Genomic DNA, 25668 nt, shown 5'->3' with positions numbered 1-25668 from the left:
GGCCTTGAATTCATGGCAATCCTCCCGCCTCAGCCTCATGATCGATGGGGTCTGCTCCCATGTGTTTTAAAAGTGACAGCTGGCTCCCAACCTGCAGCTCATGGCTTCTCCTCCAGGGCTGCCCACACCACACCCCAACCTGTGTCCGCCAGGAACCAGGCTCCTGGGGCTGGCTCACGGAGATCACCGGGGAGGGTTCAGAGAGCAGGAAGAGCCTCCAGCCCAGTCACTGGGGACTGGTGGAGGGGGCCTGAGCCAGGCCAAGGCCAGAGCCACCCACGCCCCCACCTTCTTGGAAAAGGGAAGGGAGACTTTCTGCACCCCCAGAACTCTAGTGCACAAGCACCTTGCATGCTCCCCGCCACCATTCAGATCTAGTTCCTAGACCTGGATTTACTTTCTCTTCCCAGACAACCCTTCCATAGAAACAGAGGCACTAACAGATTGAAGAACTTGCCCCGCTGGGGAAACTGAGGCTCAATCTGTGGCAGCTTCCCAGCATCCATGGGCCATCCCGGCAGGATGTGTTTCCCACAGAGGTGGCAGTAAAGGAGGCAAGAGGGAAAGTGGGAATCTGGGGACCTGGAGCTGCTTGGTAGGGAAAGGCCTGCAGTGTGAACACCTTGCAAGGGACAGGACCGGGGCCTGGAGATCAGGCAGGATTCCCGGGTCGACTCCAGGCTGGTGAGATGTCCAGACCTAGGGGGTGTGAGAAATTGAGCGGGCCTGAGATTGACGACACTGCCACCTCGTGGCTATGTGGTGAAACTGCATGCTGTTTCATCGGACCATTGATAACATTGCGAAGTCCCTAGATTCACGGTGAAATATTTTGATACCCAGAGTGAATCACTTCCCATGAGGTCATATTGTCTTCAGCAATAAACAGGAAACTAATGATAATGAACATAAAAGAAATGAAAGTCAAATCATTAACAAGTGAACTTTAATAAAACAACTATCTGCAAATAGTAGAATTCAGGAAGCCATTGTCACACCACTGGTGTGACTTTCCTTTATTAGTTTTAAGACAACTTAAAAAAACAATGTTTGCATTTAATAATGAGGCACTGGTATATTAAATTTTAAACACACACAACCACCAAGAGGTCATAAAGAATGACAAACCTGAAGCAGTTCTAGTTATATCTGTCTGCGGTTAGCTGTGCTCCAAGGTCTGATTGTGACTCAGGACGCCAGCTCTGTTGGGGTCCACAGACCCTCAGACAACCCCAGGGTGTCCTTAACCCCAAGGTGCACACAGTGGGGTCAGTCCCTTCCTGCGCTGGACCCCAGAACTGGGGAACTGGTAATAGGCTTCCACAAAGAACACAAAGGTCATTGAAAGATGAGTAACAGGGCCAGGGATTTAGCTCAGTGGCACCACACCTGCCTCGCAAGAGCAAGGTCCTGAGTTCGATCCCCAGTACCAAAAAAAATCTAATAACAAATGGTGAAGTCAGAATAAGGTCTGTCCTGGGTTGAACTCCTGGCTTCACAATATATCCAAATGTCCCCAAGGCTCGGGGGTTCCCTCTCTGCAGTCTCTCACCTGGGCCTTAAACTCTGCCCCCATCCCTCCCCTGTGGTCCCACAAAACAGCACAAGCTTCCAAGTCTCCTGGCTTCACACCACAAGGAAGTTTGCCTTCCCAGAATCCTCATCAAAGCTCCTTGACGGTCATTGGCTGCTGGTGTGTCACGTGCTGTCCCCTGGACCAATTGCTCTAGCCATGAGAATAAGGTGTTGGTTGGGCAGTGGGGATAGAGCCCATCTCAGTTTGGGAGGGGGCACACTCAGAAAAGCAGTGCAGGGTCTAGGCTGCCCTTCACCCCTGTTGGGTTCTGCCCTCAAACAACCCAATTTCCCATGTTGGGAAACTGAGGCAGTAAGACTTGAGGACTGTTCTGAGCGGGACTGAGCTGACACTTGGGGCAGAAGGTGACAAAGACCAGAGCTGTGACTGGGGCAAGGAAAAAAAGGAGCAGCTGAGCAGGCAGCTGGGTGACTCAGGGAAACTGCGACAGTGCACCCAGCCCGCTGGGCCCACACATTTGGCCTCAGTATCCCCGCTTTGCCCTGGAGATGCTCCCCAGGAAGAGAAGGGGTAACATCCAGCTGCATCTTTCTCACATGAGGAAAGTTGCTTTGGGGTGCTACTCAGCCACGCCTTCCCGTGACCCATCCGGTCTGCCTCACCAGAAAGAGGAGCTCGGGCAAGAGGAAAGCTGAGTTTATTCCAATGATTGAAGTCTGTACAGCCACGGACTCCAGCCTTCCCTTCAGGGCCCAGAGGGAGAGAGTCCTGAGGCAGCCCCTCTGCCCAGGACCAGTCTGCCTCAGCTCACCTGCCCCAGGCCCAAAGGACCAGGGAGCCTGGGCAGAGGACAAAGGCCAGGCTGGGATCCGAGGCTCCATGTGGCCAAGGATCAGGTGCATGAAGCCTCAGGACCCTGTGCAGACTGTGGGGAGCCCTCAGCCCTGCTCGCCAGGCTGTAGTAATAGGTCCGCATGCGCTGCTCCACCGCCTGGAAGTCAGGGCGGTCCTCCCACCTGTGGGGGCGTAGACCCAGCACTCACTACACCCAGACCCCAGCCTCAGCCCCAAGGGGGATTGCGTGGGGCTTGCAGTGACAGACTCACAGGTAAGGAACAGTGTTGGGCTGAGGGTCCTGGGATCCTGGTGTTCCTGACAGGTGGGCACTGGGAGAGCTGAGTCCCCGGATGTTGGAGTGACAACTACAAACCCTAGGAGCCAGTGCTGAGCAACGCAACACTGTATGTGGTTGGACGGGAGGTGGGATGCTGATGGTGTTGGCAATGGGGCTGAATATACCGTGTCCCTGCTCAGAGTTGACCTAGCTGAGCCCCCAGGTAGAGCGCTGGCTGGTGGAGGCCAAGGGATTAGGTACTGGGCACCGTCCCCTGCCCAGAGAAGTGGGGCGCATGCTGAGTGGCCATGTGGATCTGTCTGGGGACTGAGGGCTCCGTGTGCTGAGCGGTAGCAGGTAGGGGGCTGAGGCCGCAGGCAGGATGTGACCCCAGGGGTGTCAAAGAGGCCGCGGACAGAGCACAGACCTCTGTGTGCGGTGACACTGGGAAGAGTCACAGTGATGCTGATGGATGGGCACAAGGCCCGGGCGTGGGTCTGACAGGGTCCCCCACTGGGCACTCACTTATAGATCCAGCAGTCGCTCATGAGTGTGTACATCTCAGGTGGGCACTCGGGCGGGCACTCCATCCGCTTGCCCTGCTTGATGAACTCCAGCACCTCGGGGCCCTTCATCTTCTACTGAGCGAGAGCCAGGGCAGGGTGAGTGATGGGTGCCTGCCTGCTCCCCTCTGCCCCTGCCCCCATCCCCACCTGTCCCTGCCTGCCTGCCTTGTAGGGCTTCTGGCCATAGGAGAAGGCCTCCCACATGGTGACGCCATAGCTCCACACGTCACTGCGGCTGGAGAACTTGCGGAAGTTGATGCACTCAGGCGCATACCACTTGAGGGGCCACTTCCCTGCTGAGCGGGCCTGGGGTGGGGGAAACGCAGCTAGGACTCGGGGACTCGGGGACCCTCTGCCCACTGAGCCCACACACCCGGGCACCACAGGGGCACGAGCCCCAGCTCACGGTATAGTAGCTGTCGTCGGCACCCAAGGCCTTGGAGAGGCCGAAGTCACTGATCTTGGCATAATGCCGGTTGACCAGCAGGACATTGCGGGCCGCCAGATCTCGATGCACAAAGTTCTTCTCCTCCAGATACTTCATCCCCATGGACACCTGGTGCAGGAGCTCAGCCACATTGCTCACAGGGATCTCCTCCCTGGGAAGGACAAGGGGGGTCAGGGAGAGAGGGCAGCCCTGTTCCCAGGGGCAAAGCCCAGCCAAGCCCTGTGTAGTGCATGGCCAGACACTCTCGGGGAAGGTGTGTGTGGCCACGAGAGTGCACAGACCACCAGACGCATGCCAGAGTGTGCGAGCAGAGCACAAGGAGGCACAGGTGAACCTGCAAACATTCTCACCCAGGGCCAAAGTGTACACCTTGGAGCTTCTGCCAACCTACGGCCACTGTCACCTATTCTGCTGGTTTTGTTTCATATATAACCCTCTAAAAATACAAAACCATGCAATTCAAAAGCAAGCCAAGGCTGCTGACTACTGCCCCTGCTTTAGGTCACTGAAGTGACCGTGAACAATTTCCCACGGTCATGACTTAGCCTGGAGAACCTGGGCAGAGAGGCTGGATGGGGCTCCTGTCTGTAAAGCTCTTACCAGCTGTGCCTGATGTTTTGTACATGCTTTCCAGGCACTGACTCACAAGAGCTGCTTGGACGGGTCCTGCTGGCACTACCGAGACGCCTATGTAGACTGGAAGGGCTAGCAGCTCGCTCCAGCGGGGTGCGGGGGTCAGGTGTGGGGGATGCCCGTGGCCCCGCACCCTCCACCCAGGCTCACTTCCTTCCGACCAGGAACTTGTGCAGCGGCCCGCCGCCTGCCATCTCCATGACCAGCATGAGAGCCTCGGCCTGGCACACGCCGATGAGCCGCACGATGTAGGGGTTATCCAGCTGGTGCATGATCTGTGCCTCCCGCATCATCTCGTCCTTGTCCGCCTTCTCTGTGCTCTGCTTCAGCACCTTGATGGCCACGTCAATCTGCTTCCTGCCCAGGAGGTGGTGCCTGAGCCAGGCAGCCCTGCGCCCCTCCCTTGTCTCCGAGCTGGGCGCAGTGGTGCTCACTGCCCGATCCCCCCGCAATGACCCCACGGATGAGACCCCCAGCCAGCGCTACCCCTGCGTGTCTGCACGCCTGGGCTGTCACAGTTGCCACGCCACCCAGGTGCCCCCTGCCCAGGCCCAAGTCTACTTGCTCCCTCTCCTGTGTCCCCAGCTTTCCAGGGCCCCTCTGGCACACCCTGTCCCTCTCCAGACACCCCCCAGCTCCCACCCGCATCCCCAGACACAGGCATCCTACTTGCGCATGCGGTAGACACCCTGGCGCACTGAGCCGAAGTTGCCGCAGCCAAGTTCAATGTCAGCCACAAGCAGGTTGTCACGCTTCAGGAAAAGCTTCTTGTCCTTGAGCTCCTCGGGGTCGCTGTATGGACTCTCGTACACGCTTGTGTCCATGGGCATCGGCCGCGACTTGTCTGCGGGGGCCGGGCGTGCTGGGCACACAGGTGCACGTTAGTGTTCACAGGCGTGCGTGTCCGGGTGTATACAGGTGTATATGCTCCCAAGCGTCCACCCCATGTCAGCACCCCAGGATGTGCACATGGGCAGGCGCCTGCCTCATCCTCCTGGCCAAGCCCCGCGGTGCCCGGGGACCAGCTCTCAGAGAGGCACAAGGCCCCCACCTGCAGCCTGGCCAGCTCACCTGGTTCTGGGGTATATCCATCCGAGTTGAGGGTGTCCACCCGTCTCTGAGGCTAAAGATCACAGGGCCAAGGACAGTGAGCCAGGCTCCCAGCGCCATGCAGGGACACTTCCCCTCCACAGCGCCCCCAGCTACCAGCGGTGCACCCAGCCCCAGCACCGAGTGGCCCCAACTCACTTGGGTGAATGTGGATGGGTGGGCAGGGAGTGTGGGAGCAGCAGCCCCTGAGGGAGCAGAAGGGACAGTGAGGGCACAGGCCACCCGCCCCAGTCCCTGCCCGCCTTGCCGCATGTCCCGTGCTCACCCTCCGCGCTGGTGTTGGGGCAGGCCTCCTTCAGGCAGTAGATGAGCCCGTCGGCCTTCAGCTTCAGGTACTCCACCAGCTGCGGGAGCAGGAATCAGGCCAGACCCTGGGCACCCCGACCCCATGATCCCCCAGCATGGGTGCTGGGCCACTACCTGCCACAGCGTGTCGAACTTGGTGCCCTCGGGGATGCAGTACTTTCCAGCCTTGTCCTGGCTGACGAGGTAGTGGTACACGGTTTTCCCGTAGATCAGGGACAGTGCGTAGGTGCCCTGCTCCTTCCGGGGCCTCAGCCTGCAGGGTGAGGAGGCTGTCACCTCTGTGGCCACCTGAGAGTCCTGCTTCTCAAGGTCCCCAGGCATCCACCTTATGGGCTCCACCCCTAAGCTTCATGGAGAGCAGCAGGGACTGGAGAAGCCCGGGTCACATGTCCCTCAACCGCCACTCCTGGTGACACTGGTTACAGGTCATCGAAAGCGGAAAGGGCAACAGCCAGGTTTGTGGGGGACACATACAGCTGTCCAGGGGCAGACGTGATCCTTCACAGGGAGACACTGAAGCCCACGTGGGGACGCAGCCACTCACTCCACCTTCTTTGCCATAGGCTTAAGGGGGCCACTTGGTCCCCCATGGCTGAATGCATGGCTACCCATGACCAAACACTTGCCATCCACTAGGGGGCACTCAGTCACCCACAGGGGACAGCTGGCCATATACAGAGCCATCGACACAAGCAAAGGTCCTCTTTAAGGAGACACTCAGCCTTCCGCAAACTCTCAACCATCCCCCTGGGCACAGAAAGCTGTTTCCACTCAGACCCACCAGGGGACCCCAACTGTAACTCCTCCCAGGCCTCCTCCTGAAAGTCACCTCTGGGTAGTGCAGGATGTCTTGAAAAGGACTAGCTGGGAGAGAATGCAGCCCTTGACTGCCCTCTGCTGGACATTCATAAAAATAAATCTACGTGTAAACCTTCCACATCTGTGATAGGACTCACAGCTGGTGCATGAAGAGCCTGTCCACCCATCACCACAGACACACACACACACACACACACACACCCAAGCCAGCCAGAACCAGCCGCCAGCAGCCTCACAGGAAGCCCCATCGCAAAGCCATCAACACAGCCATTAGGCAAGTGCTCTGGGTCCAGGACCAGGTCAAATGCTCCAGGCCACACTCAGATTCCCAGTGCAGGAGGAAAACCAGCTGGTCCTGAGGTCTCAGAGCTACAGAATGTGCCAGGTCCTGACCAGGGACTATGCTGAGTGACAGGGAGCTGGCCACTGGGTCGCCCACGAGCAGAGTCCCCAACGAGTGGATCCTGCAGCCACTCAGGCAGAGCGTGATGCACACCCGTGAGCCTCTATTCATGGCAGAATATGTATGACCACAGCAAGGATATGGTGGTGAGCAAGACAGAGGGGAGCCCACCTCGCCAGCAGGGCCTTCCTTAGGGCAAAGGACAAAGGCACTGTCCCCTGTGCCACTGCAGCAGAGCTTAGAGGGGGGCAGAGGGATAGCTCTGACTATCCCATCCATTCCCAGACAACAACACAGGAAAAGACAATACAGTTCACAAAAGTCCAGGGGTACCCAGAGAGGTGGACACCATGGGGAACATCTAAAGTTGAAAGTCTAAAGAGAAAGTCTAAAGTTGCTAAGTTGCCCAGACTGGACTCAAACCTGCACCTCTCTGCCTCAGCCTTCCAGACCACTGGGTTTACAGGTTTGTACCACCATATCTAGCCATAACCTTAAGTTTTAAACAGACATCAGAAACTCAATGCTGAACTATTCACCAATAAACACATGCATACAATTGGAGAGAAGCAGCCTTAGTACTAGGCAGCTCTTGCCATCCATAATGGTGTCTCCCATCCAAGTACTAACCAGGCCCAACCCTGCCTAGCTTCCAAGATCAGGGCATTCAGAGTGGTATGGCCATAGACCACAATGGCTGAATCAGGGTTCCACCATGTGACTGGTTTTAGTACAAGGACAACATAAACAACAGCTTGGTCACTGTGGAGTCCTGCCAGGTCTCTCTCACTTTTCCTGGAAAGCCTATGACCACTGTGGAAATGAGTCCAAGCCAGCCAGCTAGAGGGGCCACATGGGGGAACTGAGGCCTGCAGACTCAGGAATGAAGCCATCTTGGGACCATCCAGTCCCACGCACCCTCCCAGTGCACTGAAGCCAAATGAGCAAGCTCACAGAACCAGCAGAAGAACCAGCCTGCTAAACTCAGCCCAGACTGCCAAGAGGGAATACATAGCTAATTTCAAAAAACATCATGTGCTAGGGTAGTTTGTTATGCAGCAAATGTGGATATGCTCTCTTTGGTTTTTTTGTTTTGCTTTGTTTTGTTTTTTGAGACAGGGTCTCACTATGTAGTTGAAACTGATCTGGAACTCACTATGCAGCCCCGGCTGGTCTCGAACTCACCGCGATCCTCCTGCCTCAGCTTCCCGCGTGCTGGGATTACAGGAAACTCAGCCCAGACTGCCAAGAGGGAATACATAGCTAATTTCAAAAAACATCATGTGCTAGGGTAGTTTGTTATGCAGCAAATGTGGATATGCTCTCTTTGGTTTTTTTGTTTTGCTTTGTTTTGTTTTTTGAGACAGGGTCTCACTATGTAGTTGAAACTGATCTGGAACTCACTATGTAGCCCAGGCTGGTCTCGAACTCACAGCGATCCTCCTGCCTCAGCTTCCCGAGTGCTGGGATTACAGGTGTGTGCCACCATGTCCAGCTGATATGCTGTCTTTGGAAAGAGGAACATGGGTTCATACAAGAGCAGTCACTAACTCCTGGATAAATTCACAGGCTAAGACATTGGTTTTCTCACCACATACATTTCTATGCCACAAATTCTACTTTATTTACAAAACACACACACACACACACACACTCACACACACAAAAGGCAATGGTAGTGCAGGAATGGCATCCAGCATCTGGCACAAGTTCCTACCACTGAGCCCCACCCCTGGTCCCAGCCCCTCTGGGTCCTCCCGAGGGAAGGCCTAAGGGGCGCTACCTGATGCTGTGACCCCTCCCCACCCAGACACAGCACAGGGCACCACTTGGCACGTTTGGGTTTTATCAGCTGTCCTTTTTGCCTGCCCCACAGGGACTGGATTCTCAGCCAGGTCATCAGTGACCAGCACCAGTAGGTGTTCTGTAAATACTGGTCAAATGGAGGTGAGGAAACTGAGGCCAGCAGAAGTTCAGCCACACCCTAAACCCACAGCGGGTAGGTGGCGGAAGCTGGGTTCCCACTCAGATGAACCGTCTGATTCTCCCCTACTCATTGCTAGGGTCCTAAATAGAAGTCCCTGGTGGTGCACTCCTGTAATGCCAGCACTCTGGGAGGCTGAGACAGGCGGATCCAAAGTTGTAGCCCAGGTTGGCCAATTTAGCAACTGAGTCAAAAACAAAAAAGAAACGGAAGGGCTAGGGATGTAGCTCTGCGCAAAAGCCCTGGGTTTAATCCCCAATAACTAAAAGGTGGAGCGGGGGGTCCTTTTGCATTCCAGATCTGCACAACCCACCTGCACACCGGGTGTGCCCAGTCCCCCACCCCACCCGCGGCCCACATACAGGAACTTGCCGTCGGTCTGCGCGCCTGAGTACAGCTTGCGCTCTGCCTCCTCACGGGTCAGGCCGCTGTGGTACCAGGGCATCCGCTCGTGGGCTGTGGTAGCGATGAGCTTCTCCACCTGGGGCGCCTGGCTCAGGATGGCCTGCTCCAGGGCCTCGCCCTGGGGAAGGAGGGGACAGGGGTGCTGCAGGGTGGCCAGGAGCAGGGCCGGCCAGCCGGCCCCCACTCAGACATACATACTTATAAGAGTAGAAAAGAGCCGGGTGTGGGGGCGCACACCTGTAATCCCAGCACTTGGGAGGCTGAGGCAGGAGGATCACTGTGAGTTCAAGACCAGCCTGGGCTACATAGTGATTTCCAGGACAGTCTCAACTACATAGTGAGACCCTGTCTCAAAAACAAAACAAAGCAAAACAAAAAAACGAGCACAAAAGATGTGTGAAACAGTGCTCAACCTTTCGCCCGCGATGGCGTAGGTGCCGTTGAGCTGGCGCTCAACCGGGAAGTGGTGAAAGCGCACGTCGTGCACCAGTGACAGCACATAGCCACCCAGCGAGCGCAGGCACTGGCGCAGCAGGAAGAGCCCGTCCGCCATGCCCGCCAGCTTCAGGTGCTCCTCGGCCTCCGCGCGAGAGATACTGCCGTAGAAGAAGGGCAGGTGCGCGGCGGGGTCCGGCATGGCTCGCGCCTGGCTGCCTGTGGGGCAGAGGCAGTCGATCAGGGCCTGCGTGGCCCTGGTGACCGGAGGACAGCGGCCCCTGCGGCCCCAGCCTCCCCCCACAACGCCCGCGTGTTAGATGCTTACTGTGAGGCCCGCCACCTGCTGAGAATTTAGATGCAGAAGGCAGTGACCCTGCCCGCAGGCCTGCAGCTAAAACTCAGGATGGGGGACACAGGAAACAAAGAGAGGGACAAATTTAATCATTGCACATGAAGGTCAGGCTTCCAAAGAAGGTAGAGTGGTTTTAAGAGGGAAAAGGTCCCTTAAGCTAGGATGGTCACCTTCACTCAAGAGGTAGCATTTGGGCCATGATCAGAAGAAGGAGAAGGAAGCAGAATCTCACAGAGCACAAGGAAGGTGCATCAAGCTGAGGAACAGCAAGTGCAAAGGCCCCAGGGCAGAGAGAAACCTTGCTCACTTCCAGGCCCTTCCACCAACTTCCCCTCAGCCTGGAGGAGGATGGATACATAAATAATGTGGTCAAGCAGGTAATTTTAAATTGTCCAGCCTAGACTTTCTGGGGCAATGGTGATGCCACACAGGGCCTATATTAATCACAACTCATAGAGAGTACACGAAGGCTTGTCCGTCTCACTGTATGTATCACCCCCAATTAAAAGAGCCAATTAAATGTGGAGCCCTGGTTAATGACCTGCATGCAGAATGTTTAGGTGTGATGGGTGCTCTTGATTGTCCTTTACCTTGAAGATTATCCAAAAAATAACACTGCCGGGTAGCAGGAAGTGCACGGTTTATTCTTGATATTCACAGTCTGTTTTTAAAATCACTGCAGGGCTGGGGATTTAGCTTAGTGGCTCCACACCTGCCTTGTAAGTGTAAGGTCCTGAGTCAATCCCTAGTACCAGGAAAAAAAAAATGATTCTGTTATTAAAATCACTGAAATGCTCAATTAGCAAATGCTAGACCATTGCTTCTAGAGGAAAAACAGATTCAGATTCCTGCAAGACTCTGGTTACATTTTCACCAAGTAATGAATGCATAACCTTATTTTTTGTGTTTCTGTTTCACAACACTTTTTTCTGGAGATAGGGTTTTACTAAATTGTCTCAGACTGCCCTCAGGCTCACAACCCTTCTGCCTCAGCCTCCCAAGTAGCTGGGATTGCAGGTGTATGCAGGCTGGGCTGCAGCTCGGTGGGAGACACCTGCCGAACGTGCACCGGGCCTGCACCACGCTGGACACCAGTCTGTGAACACAGGAGCTTGGCCAGAGGCACTGGAGCTGTGTGGCACTGGGCCGCGCCTCCCTGCACCGAGTGTCCCCAACAGCACTCCTGCGCTCTGCTCGGAGCCACTTCAGACTGTGAACTCACTAATAAAGAGTGCAAGTTTGCAGAAAGAAAAAGGCACCAAGTAGGCTGTGAAAAAGCACCAACTTATAGTATGAGAGGTGATGCCAGGAGCCAGGGTCCCCACTCTTCGGCGTCAGTAGGGACACACACATGGGCCACCCCCATTATTCCTCACTCTGTGTCTGCAAATGGCTGAAAAGCCCCTGCTGTTTGGGGATTACGAATACATTCTGATACATTCTGGCGAGTGGAAGAATCCACAGATACCGACCCTGTGGGGAGTAAGAAGGAGCTGTGCGGACAAATGAACCACGTGGGGTCCAGACAGCCCGAGGGCAGTGAGCTCCCTCTTTCCATGTTCGCAGAGGTTTTTAGGGAATGTTGAAAAAAATCATCTGCCCACAGCAAGGCCACTGGCCATGCATGGGCCTGGGCGGTGTCCCCAGCACCCTCCTACTCATACAAGTGGAAAGAAGGGCTAGGAAGCGTTTGTGGATTGAGAAACACTGCTGCTTCTGCCCTGGGTACTGGGGATGACACTCAGGACAGAGGAAGACACTGGAGTGGGGACCAGGGGGGCTACGCTGGGTCAGGGCACTGGGGAGGGGCCAGGTGACGCTAATACTGGCTCTGACCCTGGGCTGGGGAGAGCCAGGCTGAAGAGGGATCCTGGATGTCCCGAGAGCTACGAGCAAGCAGTGCTCCAGGGGACAGTACGGGACAGTGCTGCTGTCCCCACCTAGAGAAGTGTTTTAAGAGTCATTTTTAGCCAGGCCCAGTGGTACACACCTATACTCCCAGCACTCAGGAGGCTGAGAAAGGAAGATCACCAGGAGTTCAAGGCCGGCCTAGGCTACATAGCAAGACCCTGTCTCAAAAACAATCAAGCAAAAAAACTAAAAAGGTGATTTTTTTTTTTAAGAGTCCATACCATAAACATGAGAACCAAGATCTGCATGTAAAGGTTCAAGATCTGAATGATAAATGCAACTGTACTGTATATTTTAAAAGTACCAATAAACTCAATGAGGAAATAAAATAAAATAAACCTAACCAAAAAAAAAAAAAGAGTCCATGCCGTCAGAAAGTTTAAAATTAGTTGCAAGAACTCCTAGGGGTTCACCCTAGAGAAACAACACAACTATGCATGGAATCCCACACCGAACTCACAGAGCCTGTCCACTTGTGGCTGCCATCATTGGTAGCAGCATTACATAGTTTTCAACAGACAAGGAGGTGAGCATCCTAGCTGGGTACCCACCTCGGACAGAACAGTACTCAGCAAGAAATGCGGGTGCCCTGCTGTACAAGAAGCCAGAGTCCGGCTGCACTGGGAGCTCAGACAGGAGCTCGCCAGGTGAACTGGGCTGCACTGACTACAAAGGGTATGAGGCGTTGGGCCTCTTGTTGTTGTTTTGTTTTTTGGACAGGTGACCAAGGCTGGCCTTGAACTTGCCGTCTCACCCAGGCTGGTCTCAACCTGGCCGTCCTCCTGCCTCAGCCTCCCACATGCTGGGGCTAAGGCTTTGCCACCACGTCCCTTACTCTGCAGCTGGAAGGAGGTGGCGGTTTCCCAGCTGTATGCATTCACTGAACCTTGGGATTTCTCACTAAGTGTACAAAATCACTGCGCATGAATTATGCCTCCTTTTTAACTAAGAGGAAGGGGCTGGGCTGAGCACAGCGGTCACACACCGAGAAGTCCTTACTGAGTAGGACTCACACAGAGGGCTGTCTAACAGTCCGTCCCTGACTACTACATCCCTGACTCCAGCCCAGCTCTCATCCAGCCATGGTCTACACTGCACCTCCAGCAGATCCTCAGCACTGCCGTCTCCACCTCCTCGATGCCAGGTCCCCAAGGGCACCCTTCTGCTTCAGCCTCACAGATCTCTCTGGTCCTGAGCAGTCACCCACACCTCCTCCCACTGATTCGTCCTGCTCGTCCTCTGTCCTCCCGGCCCAGGCCCCTCTGGAATCATCCTGTCTGTAGCTACCCAGCTCTCCACCAGCCCAGATCTCTCGCCTGAGATAGGTTTGCTCTTTGATCTCCACCAGCTGTTTCTATTAATATGACCCGAGATCCAGATCTAACTCACACAGCACCTGTGGCTGGCTGACGCCTCCCAACCCCCACCTCCAGCTCGAGCCAGTTTCCCCTCAGCTGAGCTCTGGGGTCTGCAAGCTGCCCCGGGGTAGTTCTTTCCCAAAGCTTCCCATGCTCAACAACCTTCTGTGGCTTCCTTCTGCCTGCAGTGGGTCCCAACCCCTCAGCCCCCTGCCTCAGCTAGCTGTGTTATCTGCCTTCCTTCCTCTTCTGTCCAAGCAGCGCCGCCATGCGGTATCCCCCACCCAGCCCTGCTCCTGGCCATCTACCAGCCCTTCCTGCTCATCCCAAGATGGGGAGCAGGACCAGGTGAGGCAAGGTTGTCCTGGGACCCTGGGAGGGAGCGGAGGGAGGGGTGGCCCTAGGCTCTGGGACAGGAAGCTGTGGCAGGAAGCTGCCAGAGACAGGGTTTGAAGCTCCACCCCTCGGTGGCTGCAGGTGCAACCTGGGTAGTGGGAAGCGGGAAAAAAATTGGTGGGGTGCACCCTGTGGAGGGGGGAGCGGGGGGGGGGGGCAGGAGAGGACCTAGGGCTGAGCCAGGGCCCCAATCCGCAGACCCCAAGCCAAGTATAGGTCCCCCTGCCATCCTGTTCCTCCCCACTTCCCTGCTCACTGTGGGTGACCGCGGTGACAACCGCCACCGTGCCAGCCAGCCTGCCTGCCTCCACCTTCCTGGACCATCTTCATTAGCCCCTGGGGACCGAGCACCCTGGACCCCATGGCTGGGAGGTTGGAAGGACAGAGGCGGTGGAAGAGGCCGATCGGCAGAGTCCCGTGTGACCAGGCATCGGGTGTCCTGCACACTTACGGCCTCCCACCCGAGCCCTGGCCCAGGCTTTACCCAGGGGATAGCAGGACTTGGGCTGAAGGCTGAAGGACTGACCCCCATGACCTGTTCCTCCCTGCCCAGCCCAAGTCCTCCAGACTCACGGCTGAAAGACCCCTCTCAGAGCCATAGCCCCGGGGTGGCCCCAGGTACAGCTTGAGCCTGCCAGGGTGAGTAGGGACCCTTGGTCCTCAGCAGGATGGGCTGAAAACTCAGGTGTCCTCTCTGGGAGCTGAAGTGGCGCACAAAATGCCCTGCACACCCCACAGGAAAAGGACCCTGGCCAGATGTATTTCAAAGGCAGCGGGAGGACTTAAAGTTTTAAGAAGAGTGACAAGGTCCCTGGAAGTGATCCCCCTGCCTCAGCCTCCTGAGTGGAGAAAGGACCTTCATAGTTCTGTTAATCTCCATGTAGTCACGGGCCCTGAACACACACTGAGCGTCCAGAGCCCCAATTCGTATGAGAGTCCAGAGGGAAGACTGAGGCAGCCATGGTACAGAAGGGACACACTGATCCCTGGGGATCCAGAAGGAGGCCTGGAGGCTCTGTGTGCTGCTTCAGCTAGAGACAGAAGGCGCAGCCACCACCCCACTCTATCCCTGTCCTCTGTCCCAGGAGCTGTGTCCCTCTCTTCCCTCTCAGACCAAACTGGGCTCCAGGGGCCCAGCAGGCACTGTGCAGCTGTTTGTCACCTGCAGAATGCCACCTGGGCATGCATGTGAACTCCATCCAGGCTGCCCACCAACACAAGGTCCCCAGTGCTGCCCCAGTGGGCAAAGGGGAGAAGCCCTGGATTCGGCAGTTTGACCCACACAGGAGGCACAAGGACCTTCCACTGTGGGCATCTCTGACCTAATTTCTTTTTTTAGTTGTTGTTTTATTTTTGAGACAGGGTCTCAGTTAGTCCAAGCTGGCCTTGAACCACTATGGAGCCCAGGCTGGCCTTATCAGCCACAGCAACACTCAGAAGTGTTGAATGCCTGGTGGCAGGAGACACCTTCCTAGGTCCTTCCTGACCCAGGCATCAGGTAGAATCCTGGGATCACAGCCCCATAGAGCTGTGAGCTAAGCTCACTGACTGTGGCCTAAGACAGCAGGAACCCCAGCACCGGGCCCTTCTGCTATCATACCTATTTCCAGAGCCTCCAGGGCTCCCACCTGACTCTAGATGAGTCTTACGTCCTCACTACAGTCCCCAGGGCCCTGTGCATGTCCCCATCACACCCTGGCTCACTCACCACTCACCCCCATTCCTTATCACTCAGATCGCTGCACAGCTCAGCCAACCTCAGGGCCTTTGCACTGCCTATGCCTGCTACCTGTGCACCTTCACTGGGACCCCTCTACCTGATTCAGTCTGCCTGAATGTCATGCCCCTCCCCAATCCCTGCATGACCTCATATCTAACATAGCCCCTCTTGGTCCCTGGCCCAGCTTCAGTTCTTCACCACCTAGGGTGTGGTGCACCTATCACCATGTCGACAGTGTCTGTGTCCCCTGCTAGAGCGAGGCCTGTGAGAATGGAGGCTTTGTAGTGCCCGTATCAGCCAGGCATGGAGCCAGGGCCCAATGTGTGTCCCCAAGGCGGTGACAGAGGCCACCACAACAGGCACCTATAAGATGTGCAGGCGGAAACGCTGCTGAGATGAGGGACCCAGCACCTCTGTCGACCGCAGACATCAGGTCCCTCAGTTGTCCCCTCCACCCAGAAAGGCTCCCTAGTCCCATCTTCCCTGCCCAGCGGGGCCAGGCACTTCCCATGGGCTCCTAGGTCCCTGTTATTCGGATCACAGCTCCAGTGGCCACAGATGGTCATCCTGTTGGTTCCTTCATCCCTGACCATGCTGGGTGTCCCGTGGCAGAGCCCAGGGACACTCACCTCCCGTGCTGCCGCTTTCTCCCAGTAAATGTCTGCCAGGTGGAGCTGGGTATGGTGGCACATGCCTATAATCCCAGCCACTCTGGGAGGCTGAGACAAGAGAATTCCAAGTTCAAGCCCAGCCTGGGCAACTTAAGTGACTTAGTGAGACCCCGTCTCAAAATAAAAAGAGGGCTAGAGATGTGGCTGAATGTAAAAGCCCTGCATTCAATCCCCAGTACTGGGGAGGTGGGAGAAGGCAGGGGAGGGGAGGAGAAGGGGGGGAGAAGAAGGGGAGGGGCAGGGAGGGGAAGGGAGGAGAGGGAAGAGAGATAAAAATGTCTGCCAATGTCTGCCAACTGCCACAGCTGGGGGGCAGGGCTGCACAGCCCCTAGGTGTCTCCCCTGCTCACCCTGTCAACCCCATCCACAGGGCCCCCAGTCAGTAGAACCGTGTCCCTGTGCCTCACCCCAAAGCCACGTGTCATGCTCAGAACCACTGAGCCTGAAAACGGCAGGGATTTGAACCTCGGTTTTTCTGACCAGCAGCCGGCACTAACCTCTCCAGCAAAGCTCCACCAGTGGAGAGCTCTGAGCTGGGTCCCCAGGGCTCCTACACCCCCACAGAGCCCAGGCTGGCCCAGGCATCATTGCCCTTTGCCTGTCAGGGCCTGGAGAGCTGGGCTGTTAGGGGATCCAGGGCAGGTTCTAAAACCCAGCAGACTGTGTTTGCTGACTGACTAAACAACATCCCCCTACCCTCTGCAGTGCACCCCTGGCCCCAAGCCATGACTACAGATGTATACAGACAGTGCAGACTGGCTCTGGGGTCTCAACACTCGTTCTGGAAATGTCAGAGTGAGCTCAGTGTGGCGCAGTCTGTACCCTTCCCTTGATCTTCGCGGGTAGATTTGAACACAGAGAGGGGCAGTAACTTGACCAAGGTCACACAGTTGGTAAGTGGTGGAGGTAACTCAATGAATCAATGTCCCTGGCCCCCAAGCATGCATGTGAACGCCATCCAGGCTGCCCACCAACAGTGGGCAAAGGGGAGAAGCCCTGGATTCTGCACGCTGACCCACGCAGGAGGCACAAGGACCTTCCACTGTGGGCATCTCTGATCTAATTTCTTTTTTTAGTTGTTGTTATTTTATTTTTGAGACAGGGTCTCAGTGTGTAGTCCAAACTGGCCTTGAACTCACTATGGAGCCCAGGCTGGCCTCAAACTCTCAGCAATCCTCCTGCCTCAACCTCCTGAGTGCTGGGATTACAGTTGCTCGCCACCACGCCCAGCTTGACTATATGTCTAAGTAATGCTGCATTAGGCACTTCGTGTGTGCTCACTGCCATGCCCAAGACAAGCTTGTCACATGCAGCCCTGCTCCTTCCCACAAGCCTTTCCCATCCTCCCTCAAGTCAGGACCAGCCCCTACCACGGCCCACGTTTGGTCTGCATTGAACAGATGCCACTACTGGGGCTCAGAGAGGCCAGGCACCTGCCCAGGGCGCACAGCAGCTGAGCAGAACTCAGATGCCTGGCTCCTTATCCCCTGGGTCCCCTTGCCACAGCACCTTATCTGAGCATCCACATTTGGTGTCAAGTTCACCAGCCCGGCGCTGGGGACCTTTACTTCCCTGGAGGTTTCTCTGCTTCCTGGCCGAGGATGCAGCCTTGACAGTGTCCCCCAGATTCCTCCACTGCTGACCCTCTGCAGGGCAACCTCCTACAGGGTGGCCAGCCTAGAACCGGACCCCAGCTGTCGCAGTCCCGCAGCCCTCCCGGTCCCCTCCAGCAGCCTGTGGATTCCCTGGGTGACACCGTCCCTGCCCAGCCCCAGGCCACCCCACAGACAGCAGCCAGCGCTTCCATCTGGTCCTGACCTACCTGGGGATGTGCAGATGGAAGTGGAGGAAAAGCAGGCCACGTGGGGTCTGGGTCCCCAACACCGACTCAGTGCTGGCTCTAGATGAATAGCGGGGACCCATACAGTCAACTTGGCTTCGGGCAGCTGAGCCCAAGAGCCCCACTGGCCCCCACCCTCCTCACATACACAGCGAGGTGTAAAGTCAGTTCCTGCCGCGTTTCACACCTGCGAGGTGCAGGGTCGCTCTCCGCCTGGCTCTCTGGGGTCCCCTAGGATGGCCAGGGTGGCAGGGTATGGGCAGAAGGCCGAGGCTGGCCGCTCACCTGGGCACCCAGCAACTCTGAGGCCAGAAGGCCTGGTGTCGGGCTCTCACCAGCAGCCTGCTGTGCACCTCTTCCTCGACTCAAAGACAGGAAAGAGCTGCATTTGAAGTTTGCGTCATCATCACAAAGTGCTGTGTTCAAGGAAAACTGCAGACTCCGTCTTCCGGGGAGGGCAGAGGGCGTTTCCGGGGCCACAGGGTTGTGAGCCCCAGTGTGCAGGGCAGGGCCAGGGGACCAGATGGAGGGGCCTGTGTGCTGGGTCGGAGAGAAGGGGAACAGAGGGGGAGCCCCGGTCTGGTGGAGACACGACTGCAGGGCTTTCCCCTCTGGGTCATGGCCAACGCCCCCAGGTGACGAGGGACGAGGAACCCACCCAGACAGGCCCTGCCTTAATGTCCACAGTGCCTACTGTGCCAGTAGTATTGGGGACAGCAATGACAGACTCTCCCTGCCCTTGGAGGGGGGACAGGGGAGCTCCTCAGGGAGACGGGTTGGGCACCTGTGCACCTGGAGTTGCTCCAGTTCTGCTCAGGATGCCAGGGAAAGGCTCCAGGAGGAAACAGCCATACAGCCAGTACACAGAGACAGGTGCCCTCAGCACCCACACAATCCCACGCCAGCCTGCCCTCCTCCCTTCCCTCATCCTTGCCCACCAAGGGCCACCCCTTTCCATTGCCCACGGCATGGGGCCCTATGCTCCCCTTGCCCTGTCCACCTCGGGGATACTTGGGACCTGAGAACCTCTCTTCCCCAGGTCCTGCCATGCGCAGGAGAAAGGGGATCCCCGATCCACTCCAGGGTCCCTTATCTACCCCCATAGGTCTCTTTCTCACCTGTGATCTGCCTGCCCAATCCCCTCACCATGCAGGAAACCCTCTCTGGACTCCAAGCCGGAAGCTTTTTTTCCACCTAGGTTTCCCTAGGACTGCTTTTGCTAGAAGCCCTTCCTTTCCCCCCAGTCATGGTGAAAGTTGGGGTGCAGAACAAGGCTGTGTGAGCGCATGCTGGGTGCTGTTCTTTTGGAGTGATGAGTGAATGCCCAGCAGACTGAAAAACAGAAATCAGAGTGTTGGAATCACATAAACTATAAAACAACGACAGTAGCACCACGTTGCAGTTAATGACCCAATTCGTCCGCTTTCCAGAAGCGGGGCGTGGCCCTACAATCCCCACAGCTTCCAGTCTCTGCCACCGCTGGTCCAGCAACCTCCACACCTTCCTGTCCGGAAACCGTATTCCAAGACTGGAAACTGTGGAGAAGCCACAGGGCGCCAACCTAAGCGACTTGGGGCTGCAGGTAGGAGACAGATGGGGGAGGGGCTCACAGGAAAGGGCACGGATGGAAACTGGGCCGGGAAAGTTGCGTGCATCTGCGCCTGAGGCTGTGAATAAACACTCACCCCAGACACGAGAAGAGATCGGAAGGAACTGATCGCGCCCTCGCCGCGGTCCGCCCACGCCTGTGCACGCCAGAGCTCTCTGCACTGCCTGCTCCCAGCGTCTCTGACGAACGCAGCTCCCTCCGGGAAGCCTCACCGGCGAGGGTGGGCCTTGGGGCCGGCGTCTGCGGGGAGCACCAGTCCACAGCTGGGAAACATCTGGCATGGTCTGGGCGCATGCGGAGGGGGAGGGGGCTCCAGTCTCAGCTTGAGTACCCCCTTCCGGGCCCCTCCTGGGTGACTGCGTGACTGCCACCCCTGTGACACTTCTCTGCTCCCCTCCGCCAAAGGACTTGACCTGTCTGTGCCTTGATTTTCTCATTTGGGAAATGGTAATGGTACGTAACTCGTGGGGCTATTGTAAAAATTGAAAAACAGGCCTGGAAACAGGTGCTGCTCCGTGAATACCAATCCTCGTCGCATTTCCTTCGTCTTCATTATTCCCATTTCGATTCCCCAGCTTGCAGGTGACCACACCGCTCGGCATTCCCGGCACCCGCCAGAGGCAGCCCTGGGGCACTGCATGTTGACGGCTCCGCTCCGATGAAAGGGGCTGCCACCACCTTCCCTCCAGTGAAAATTAACCGAGCTGCTGGAAATCAGAACAGATACTGTGCTCTCCCCTGGGGGCTTCTTGCTAAGGAGTTCTGGCTGACGTCGAACTCATAGTGTTCCTTCTGCCTCAGCCTCCTGGGTGCTGGGATTACCAGTGTGTGCCACCACACCTGGCTCCTGGCGCTCCCTTTATTTATTTGTTTATTTTTGAGACAGGGTCTCGCTTTGTAGTTCAGGATGGCCCAGGCTGGCCTCAAACCCACAGCAGTCCTCCCGCTTCAGCCTCTCAAGTGCTAGGATTACAGGCATGTGAGCTCCCTACTTTTTTGTTTTTGTTTTTTTTAGACAGGGTCTCACTATGTAGTTGAGACTGACCTGGAACTCGCTATGTAGCCCAGGCCGGTCTCGAACTCAGTGATCCTCCTGCCTCAGCCTCCTGAGTGCTGGGATTACAGGCATGCGGCACCACTCCAAGCTGCTCCCTGCTTTTTAACACTGAATATTTAGTGTATACCAGACCTTATCTAAGCACTAGGGACCTGCTGTGCACATCTCATGAAAATCTCCCCACCCCCAGCACGACATCCTAGTGGGAAACAGAGAATTAAAATAAGTATTCCAAAGAGCATGGTAGGTGGTTACAAGCGCTAAGGAGGGAAATAAACCAGGAAATGGTAGGCAAGTTTTTTCCTTTTGCACAAAATTGCACAAGGGGCTTCAACTCTCATGAGAGGATCAAGAATCTTTCCCAGCATCCCCAACAAAAGTCTCCAACGGAGCCCACTGGCTAAGTGGATCACATGTCCATTCCCCAAGAGATCCCTAAAGCCTGACTGGGATGTGGGAGTGGCTTCTTTGTTTTGGCCCTAGCCAAGCCATATTTAATATGCTCACAACAGCAGCCACAAGTAGGCTAGCGCCATGTTACAGATACAGAAACTGAGGCCAAGTGGAAACAGGCTGGGGAGTTCACAGCTCGTAAGTGGCAGAGCAGTCTCAAAGGGAGCCCAACACTGACATCGCCAGTATGGAAGGTGGCCAGAGTGTACCTGTCAAGAGCTCCCGAGACAGCCTGGCATTGATGCTGTGCCTGCTGTCCGCCCAGCCCTGCCAGCCACGTCTCATTCCAAGCTCGAGAGAAGCCTGTCGCAGGCTCTCCGGATGGCTGGGCCATCTGCTCCCTGTGGTACCCCAGCACTCAGCCCAGTAGGCCTGGCCCACACAGGCGCTCAGAAAATGCTGGCTGCTGAAAGAGCCACCCAGTAGCCCCGTGGAAGGGTGAGCAATGGCCTTCTTTGCCAAGATGAATCCATGAAGGCTCACAGGGGCCATCGTAGGCCCAGCTCCCCAGGACATTGTGCCAGGCAACACACTTCCAGGTCAGAGGCAGACAGACAACAAGGGGACTGGCCACACCCCACTGCCACCTGTCCTGGCCAAGCTCATGAGACCACAGGGCAACCAGTGTGACACATCCATCCCTCTGTGCAGCTCCAGCTTCCTATCCATCAAGTGGGCACGGTCTTGCTTGGCTCCAAGGAAGGGCTGAAGCCACAGAGGCCAAGGGCAGGTCCGGGAGAAACCTTGTTCACCAGGACATTGAAGAAACTTGTTCACCAGGACACTGGGCTTGGCACCAGAAGACACCAGTAAATGCATGCCAGAGGAGGGGCCGATGCTCAGTAATCAACAGCTGAGCCGGCTGCTGGACAGGATGGCTTTCCCTACCCCACCATGGCAGGGACCCCACCCCGCCAGCTGTTTTCCCATCCTTCTCCTACCTGTCCCATCCCCTCCACTGCACCTTGCCCCCGCCCAACACCCTGCCCCCTCAGCTCAAATCCTCCGGTCTGCACCCCAGCTGTCTTCTGCCCTCCCCGACCAGGATCCAGTTCTTCCTTCTGCTGTGCCCATTCTCTCAGTGAGACCCTTACCCAAGACACGACACGGTGATGAAGTCTAAACAAGAACTTTATTTTGCTGGCCAGGACCTATCTTCCAGTGGAACTGGCCACAGAGTCAGATCTGAAGATGAACTTGAGTTAAGTTTTTATAGGAAGAGAAAAAAGCGAAACAAAACATTTTTTTCTCTTTTCTCTCTCGTTTACCTCAGGGTAAACTTTTTTATCTAATTACAGAAACAAGAAAGAATGCGCAGTTGAGACATCTGGGATCTCTGGTACAATTAGTTAAAAGGCCTCTCCTGTTATCTAAACCAGAATAGCATGAAATGTTTTAGCTAGGGAGTGGGTTTTTTTCACAGGAACATTTCTGAGTTTAGAGATCAGATAGTACATCTGGCAGGTGAGCTTCATAAACCCTTCCTGCTATGTCAGTTTTATGGTAGCCACAAGCACACTTTGTGGTCTCCAAAGGGGCAGTAGGTGTGTTTTAGACAAAATGGAGTCGCTTGTGTCAATCCAGGTTTTTTACTTCCTCCCCCACACACACCCGTTGTCCTCCCTCCCACCTTATTCTTCCCCACCTGCCCACTCCTGTCCCTGCCCCTCACTTGACACAGAGCCACTGGGGCTTCTCCTGCCCTTGGGGCATGAGTGTGACTGTGTGTCTGTGTCTGAGTGTGCAGGGCTGCCAGCCAGGGGGAGTCTGTGCAGTGTGTACAGTGATGTGTGATGCTGAATGGTGGACAAAATGCCCCTGGATGTGTCTCAGCACACGTCAGAGCAGACTGTGTCCACAGTGTGACACAATGGTCTAGTGATACAGGACCTCCAAATAATCCAAATAATATAAGGGAAAAATAACTCCCAACCTGCTAAATGTCTGATATGCTGAGTTTGTGTTCTGTAAAATCAAAGAATGAATTCTAAGAACAGCGGAGGTGAAGAGTAAGAAATATTCATTGAAAGACAATTTCTGTCTAAGAGACATAAAGGAGAGCCCCCAAAGTGGGTTACCCACAAGCCCTGCTTTTCAAGGGAATTTTATACAGCAAACCACTAGGTGAGGTGGGTGTAAGGTGGGACAAAACTATATTCAATAAGATTAAGTATGGTCGCTTAGGTATTATTGGTCCAATGGGAATTCACAAGGTGGGTATTTGGTGGGACAAAACTATTGTCAACCAATAGGATTACAAGGATAGTTGCTTAGGTGATATTGACTAAACAGGGATCAAATGAGGAAGCAAGTCACGAGGCAAGGCTGCAAGCATAGGGGGAGGAAGAGCGAGGGAGGTTTTGGTCCCCACCCAAGGTGACTGATGCCTATTTAGAATCTCAGTCACTGCTGTTCATCCCTAGGGGAATTATGTGGGTGTAGTCAATGCTTTTAGCCTGGAAGCCTGACCTTCAATTAATGAGCCTCCAGCCACATTTATCTTCTGCAATGACTTCTTGGAGGACCCAGCCCTATCGACTGCCTATAATGTTTCTAATTAACTTAGCTGTCTCCAGTAATGTCACCATGGGGTGGGGAGTCTCCCGTATATCTTTGGGCATGTGTTGCATTTCACTGTATTTGAATGGAAGTAGGGAGGAGGCCACAGCCACCACGTGGCAGCTGCAGGGAAGAGGCATAGGCGCCAACCCCAGACTAGGAAGTAGGAGGGGTAGGAAGGGGCGGGGTGGGGGTGCAGGGTGCACCAGTGTCCTGAGAGAGCCTGACAGGCATCTGCCTTGGGACTTTCCTCCAAACCCTGAGCCGGACAGGGATCATCCCTTGTCAGCACACAAGGACACAGACATAGCAGCTATGGCAGAACCACAGCCCAAGGCCACTAACTAGGTGGATCTGGTGGAAACAGGTTTCCTGGGCACTGGTGATGGGCTGGTTTTCCCAAGTGGTGAAGACCTGATGGGGCCCTCAGGCCACTGTGACTTCACTGTCCACAGAGACTGCTCCATACCCTCTAGATCCACACTCCTTCCCTGCCTGCCCCAGCCCCACAAACGCACAGACAAAGAGGTCTGGGTCCATCATCTGCCACCCCCAGGGAGCCACCCACCTGCTGATCACAACCGTAGGGCAGCCGCCAGATTCCCAAGCCTTTTCAGGGAGAGGCCTCTGGCCTTTAGGCCCCCCTGCCCACCTTGTCTGTGTGCTCTGGCCTGGCCCTCTGTCCATGGCCCTCCCTCACTCCCCAGCGCTGTGCTGGGACCCTCAGGCCATGCCTCTAAGAGAGGCCTCTCAACTGTGACTTGTCCCTGAACACCACCTAACGCACTGCCTTTGGTCCTGTCCCTGTCCTTGCTCTCTTGCCCCTCACAAGGGCCGAGACCTCCCACAGGACAAGAGCGCAGGGCCCTGAGCCCATGGAGTGGGGCTGTTCCGCCTTCCCATCTGTACCCCCATGGTGCTCATCCAGGGCGTGGCCAGGTGGTCACTTCCCACCCACCTCTACTGTGACAGCCCTGAGGATACCCCTCAGGAACTCCGTCCCCCTCCTTCCCCTGCCCCACCTTCCAAAGTAGGTGGCTGCTGGCCCGTGCCTCTGGAGAGTCACACTAATAGGAAACCAGAAAGGAAGCTGCTTTTCCCTCCTTCGCTCCTCCAGCTCAGGCCAAAGCCTTCTGTTGGAGCCAACAGCTGCAAGGACGCTGAGACGCGTCCCTGCAGAGCCCAGGCCTGCCAAGGACCACAGAGCAGAGGAGGAAATGGAGCCTGGCATATTGTACATAGGTAAGTTAATTAGATATCCTGTGGGCAGTTAGACAGGGTCAGCCTTTGAGGAGCCAACATGGAGGATAAGCAAGACACTTTTGCCAAAGGCCATCTATAAAAGGAGAAAAACTCCACACCCATAATAAATAGCAGTGATTGATATTCTAAATAGGTGTCAATCCCCCCCCCCGTAGGGAATCCAGACCTTCCAAGAAAGATCTCTGACCCATCCTTTACTACTGACAACCTCTGCTCATTCCTCGTATGCTTGCTGTGTGACTTGTTTCCCCACTGGATCCCCATTTAACCAATATTACCTAAGCGACTATACTTGTCATAATCTTATTGGTTGCGTAAGAGTCTGACTGAACCAGAGCGACTCCATGTTGACTAGCAAACGACGTAGAGACTGTTGCTCCCCCCATCCCTTATAGGATAACTAATGATTAATTGTGAATTGTTAGGTAACTGCTTTGAAGTAGCTGGGAAACTAAATGGAAACTGTAGTGAACACAGAGACCCAACATAAATCACACCACTCCTTACTTGCCTGTAGTTGAATGTTCTGAACATTATAATCTAAGTTGTAAATGGAATAATAGATAATCGATCTGCTGATCATTAGTACGTGACGGTCAAGTATATGCTTGATGACCACTAGCTCAGATCAACTGATTCTTTGCCTTTGTCCTCTTCCTGTAAGTTTTAAGTGTAAACCCCCCCTTAGCCCTATATGAAATGGCCTCTGTTTCTGA

The 25668-nt window shown here is 55.4% G+C and overlaps 1 protein-coding gene and 1 long non-coding RNA gene across 2 annotated transcripts; both read right to left on the bottom strand.

The window, feature by feature from the left end:
- Positions 1–1065: 1065 nt before the first annotated feature.
- LOC104872025 (tyrosine-protein kinase ZAP-70) lies at positions 1066–10838 on the bottom strand. The gene is made up of 13 exons (XM_033761486.1): positions 10089–10838; positions 9729–9979; positions 9283–9443; positions 5829–5967; positions 5674–5752; positions 5547–5593; positions 5370–5421; positions 4968–5160; positions 4449–4655; positions 3624–3816; positions 3383–3523; positions 3177–3289; positions 1066–2553 (listed from the first exon to the last, which is right to left on the bottom strand). Exons 2-13 carry the CDS (start codon positions 9960–9962, stop codon positions 2430–2432), a joined length of 1683 nt encoding a protein of 560 aa, XP_033617377.1. The 5' UTR covers positions 9963–9979; positions 10089–10838; the 3' UTR covers positions 1066–2429.
- A 7363-nt stretch (positions 10839–18201) lies between these two features.
- Positions 18202–20298, bottom strand: LOC117285384. Its single transcript, XR_004516437.1, has 3 exons — positions 19697–20298; positions 19130–19343; positions 18202–18551 (listed from the first exon to the last, which is right to left on the bottom strand). It is a non-coding gene; the product is annotated as an uncharacterized LOC117285384 (long non-coding RNA).
- Positions 20299–25668: the final 5370 nt, after the last annotated feature.

The sequence above is a fragment of the Fukomys damarensis genome, unplaced genomic scaffold (assembly GCF_012274545.1).
Source record: "Fukomys damarensis isolate Sample0158 unplaced genomic scaffold, DMR_v1.0_HiC HiC_scaffold_9, whole genome shotgun sequence".
NCBI lineage: Eukaryota > Metazoa > Chordata > Mammalia > Rodentia > Bathyergidae > Fukomys > Fukomys damarensis.
The sequence above is the reverse complement of the archived record's forward strand: the minus strand, read 5'-3'. Positions and strand labels throughout refer to the sequence as shown.

Excerpts from the sequence above, each read along its gene's own strand:
- LOC104872025 (XM_033761486.1), bottom strand. The coding sequence starts at position 9,962 with ATGCCGGACCCCGCCGCGCACCTGCCCTTCTTCTACGGCAGTATCTCT. Across the intron at positions 9,444-9,728 it reads CGGGCGAAAGGTTGAGCACT|GGCGAGGCCCTGGAGCAGGC; the intron begins GTTTCACACATC and ends CTCCTTCCCCAG. Across the intron at positions 5,161-5,369 it reads TGGATATACCCCAGAACCAG|CACGCCCGGCCCCCGCAGAC; the intron begins GTGAGCTGGCCA and ends CTGTGTGCCCAG.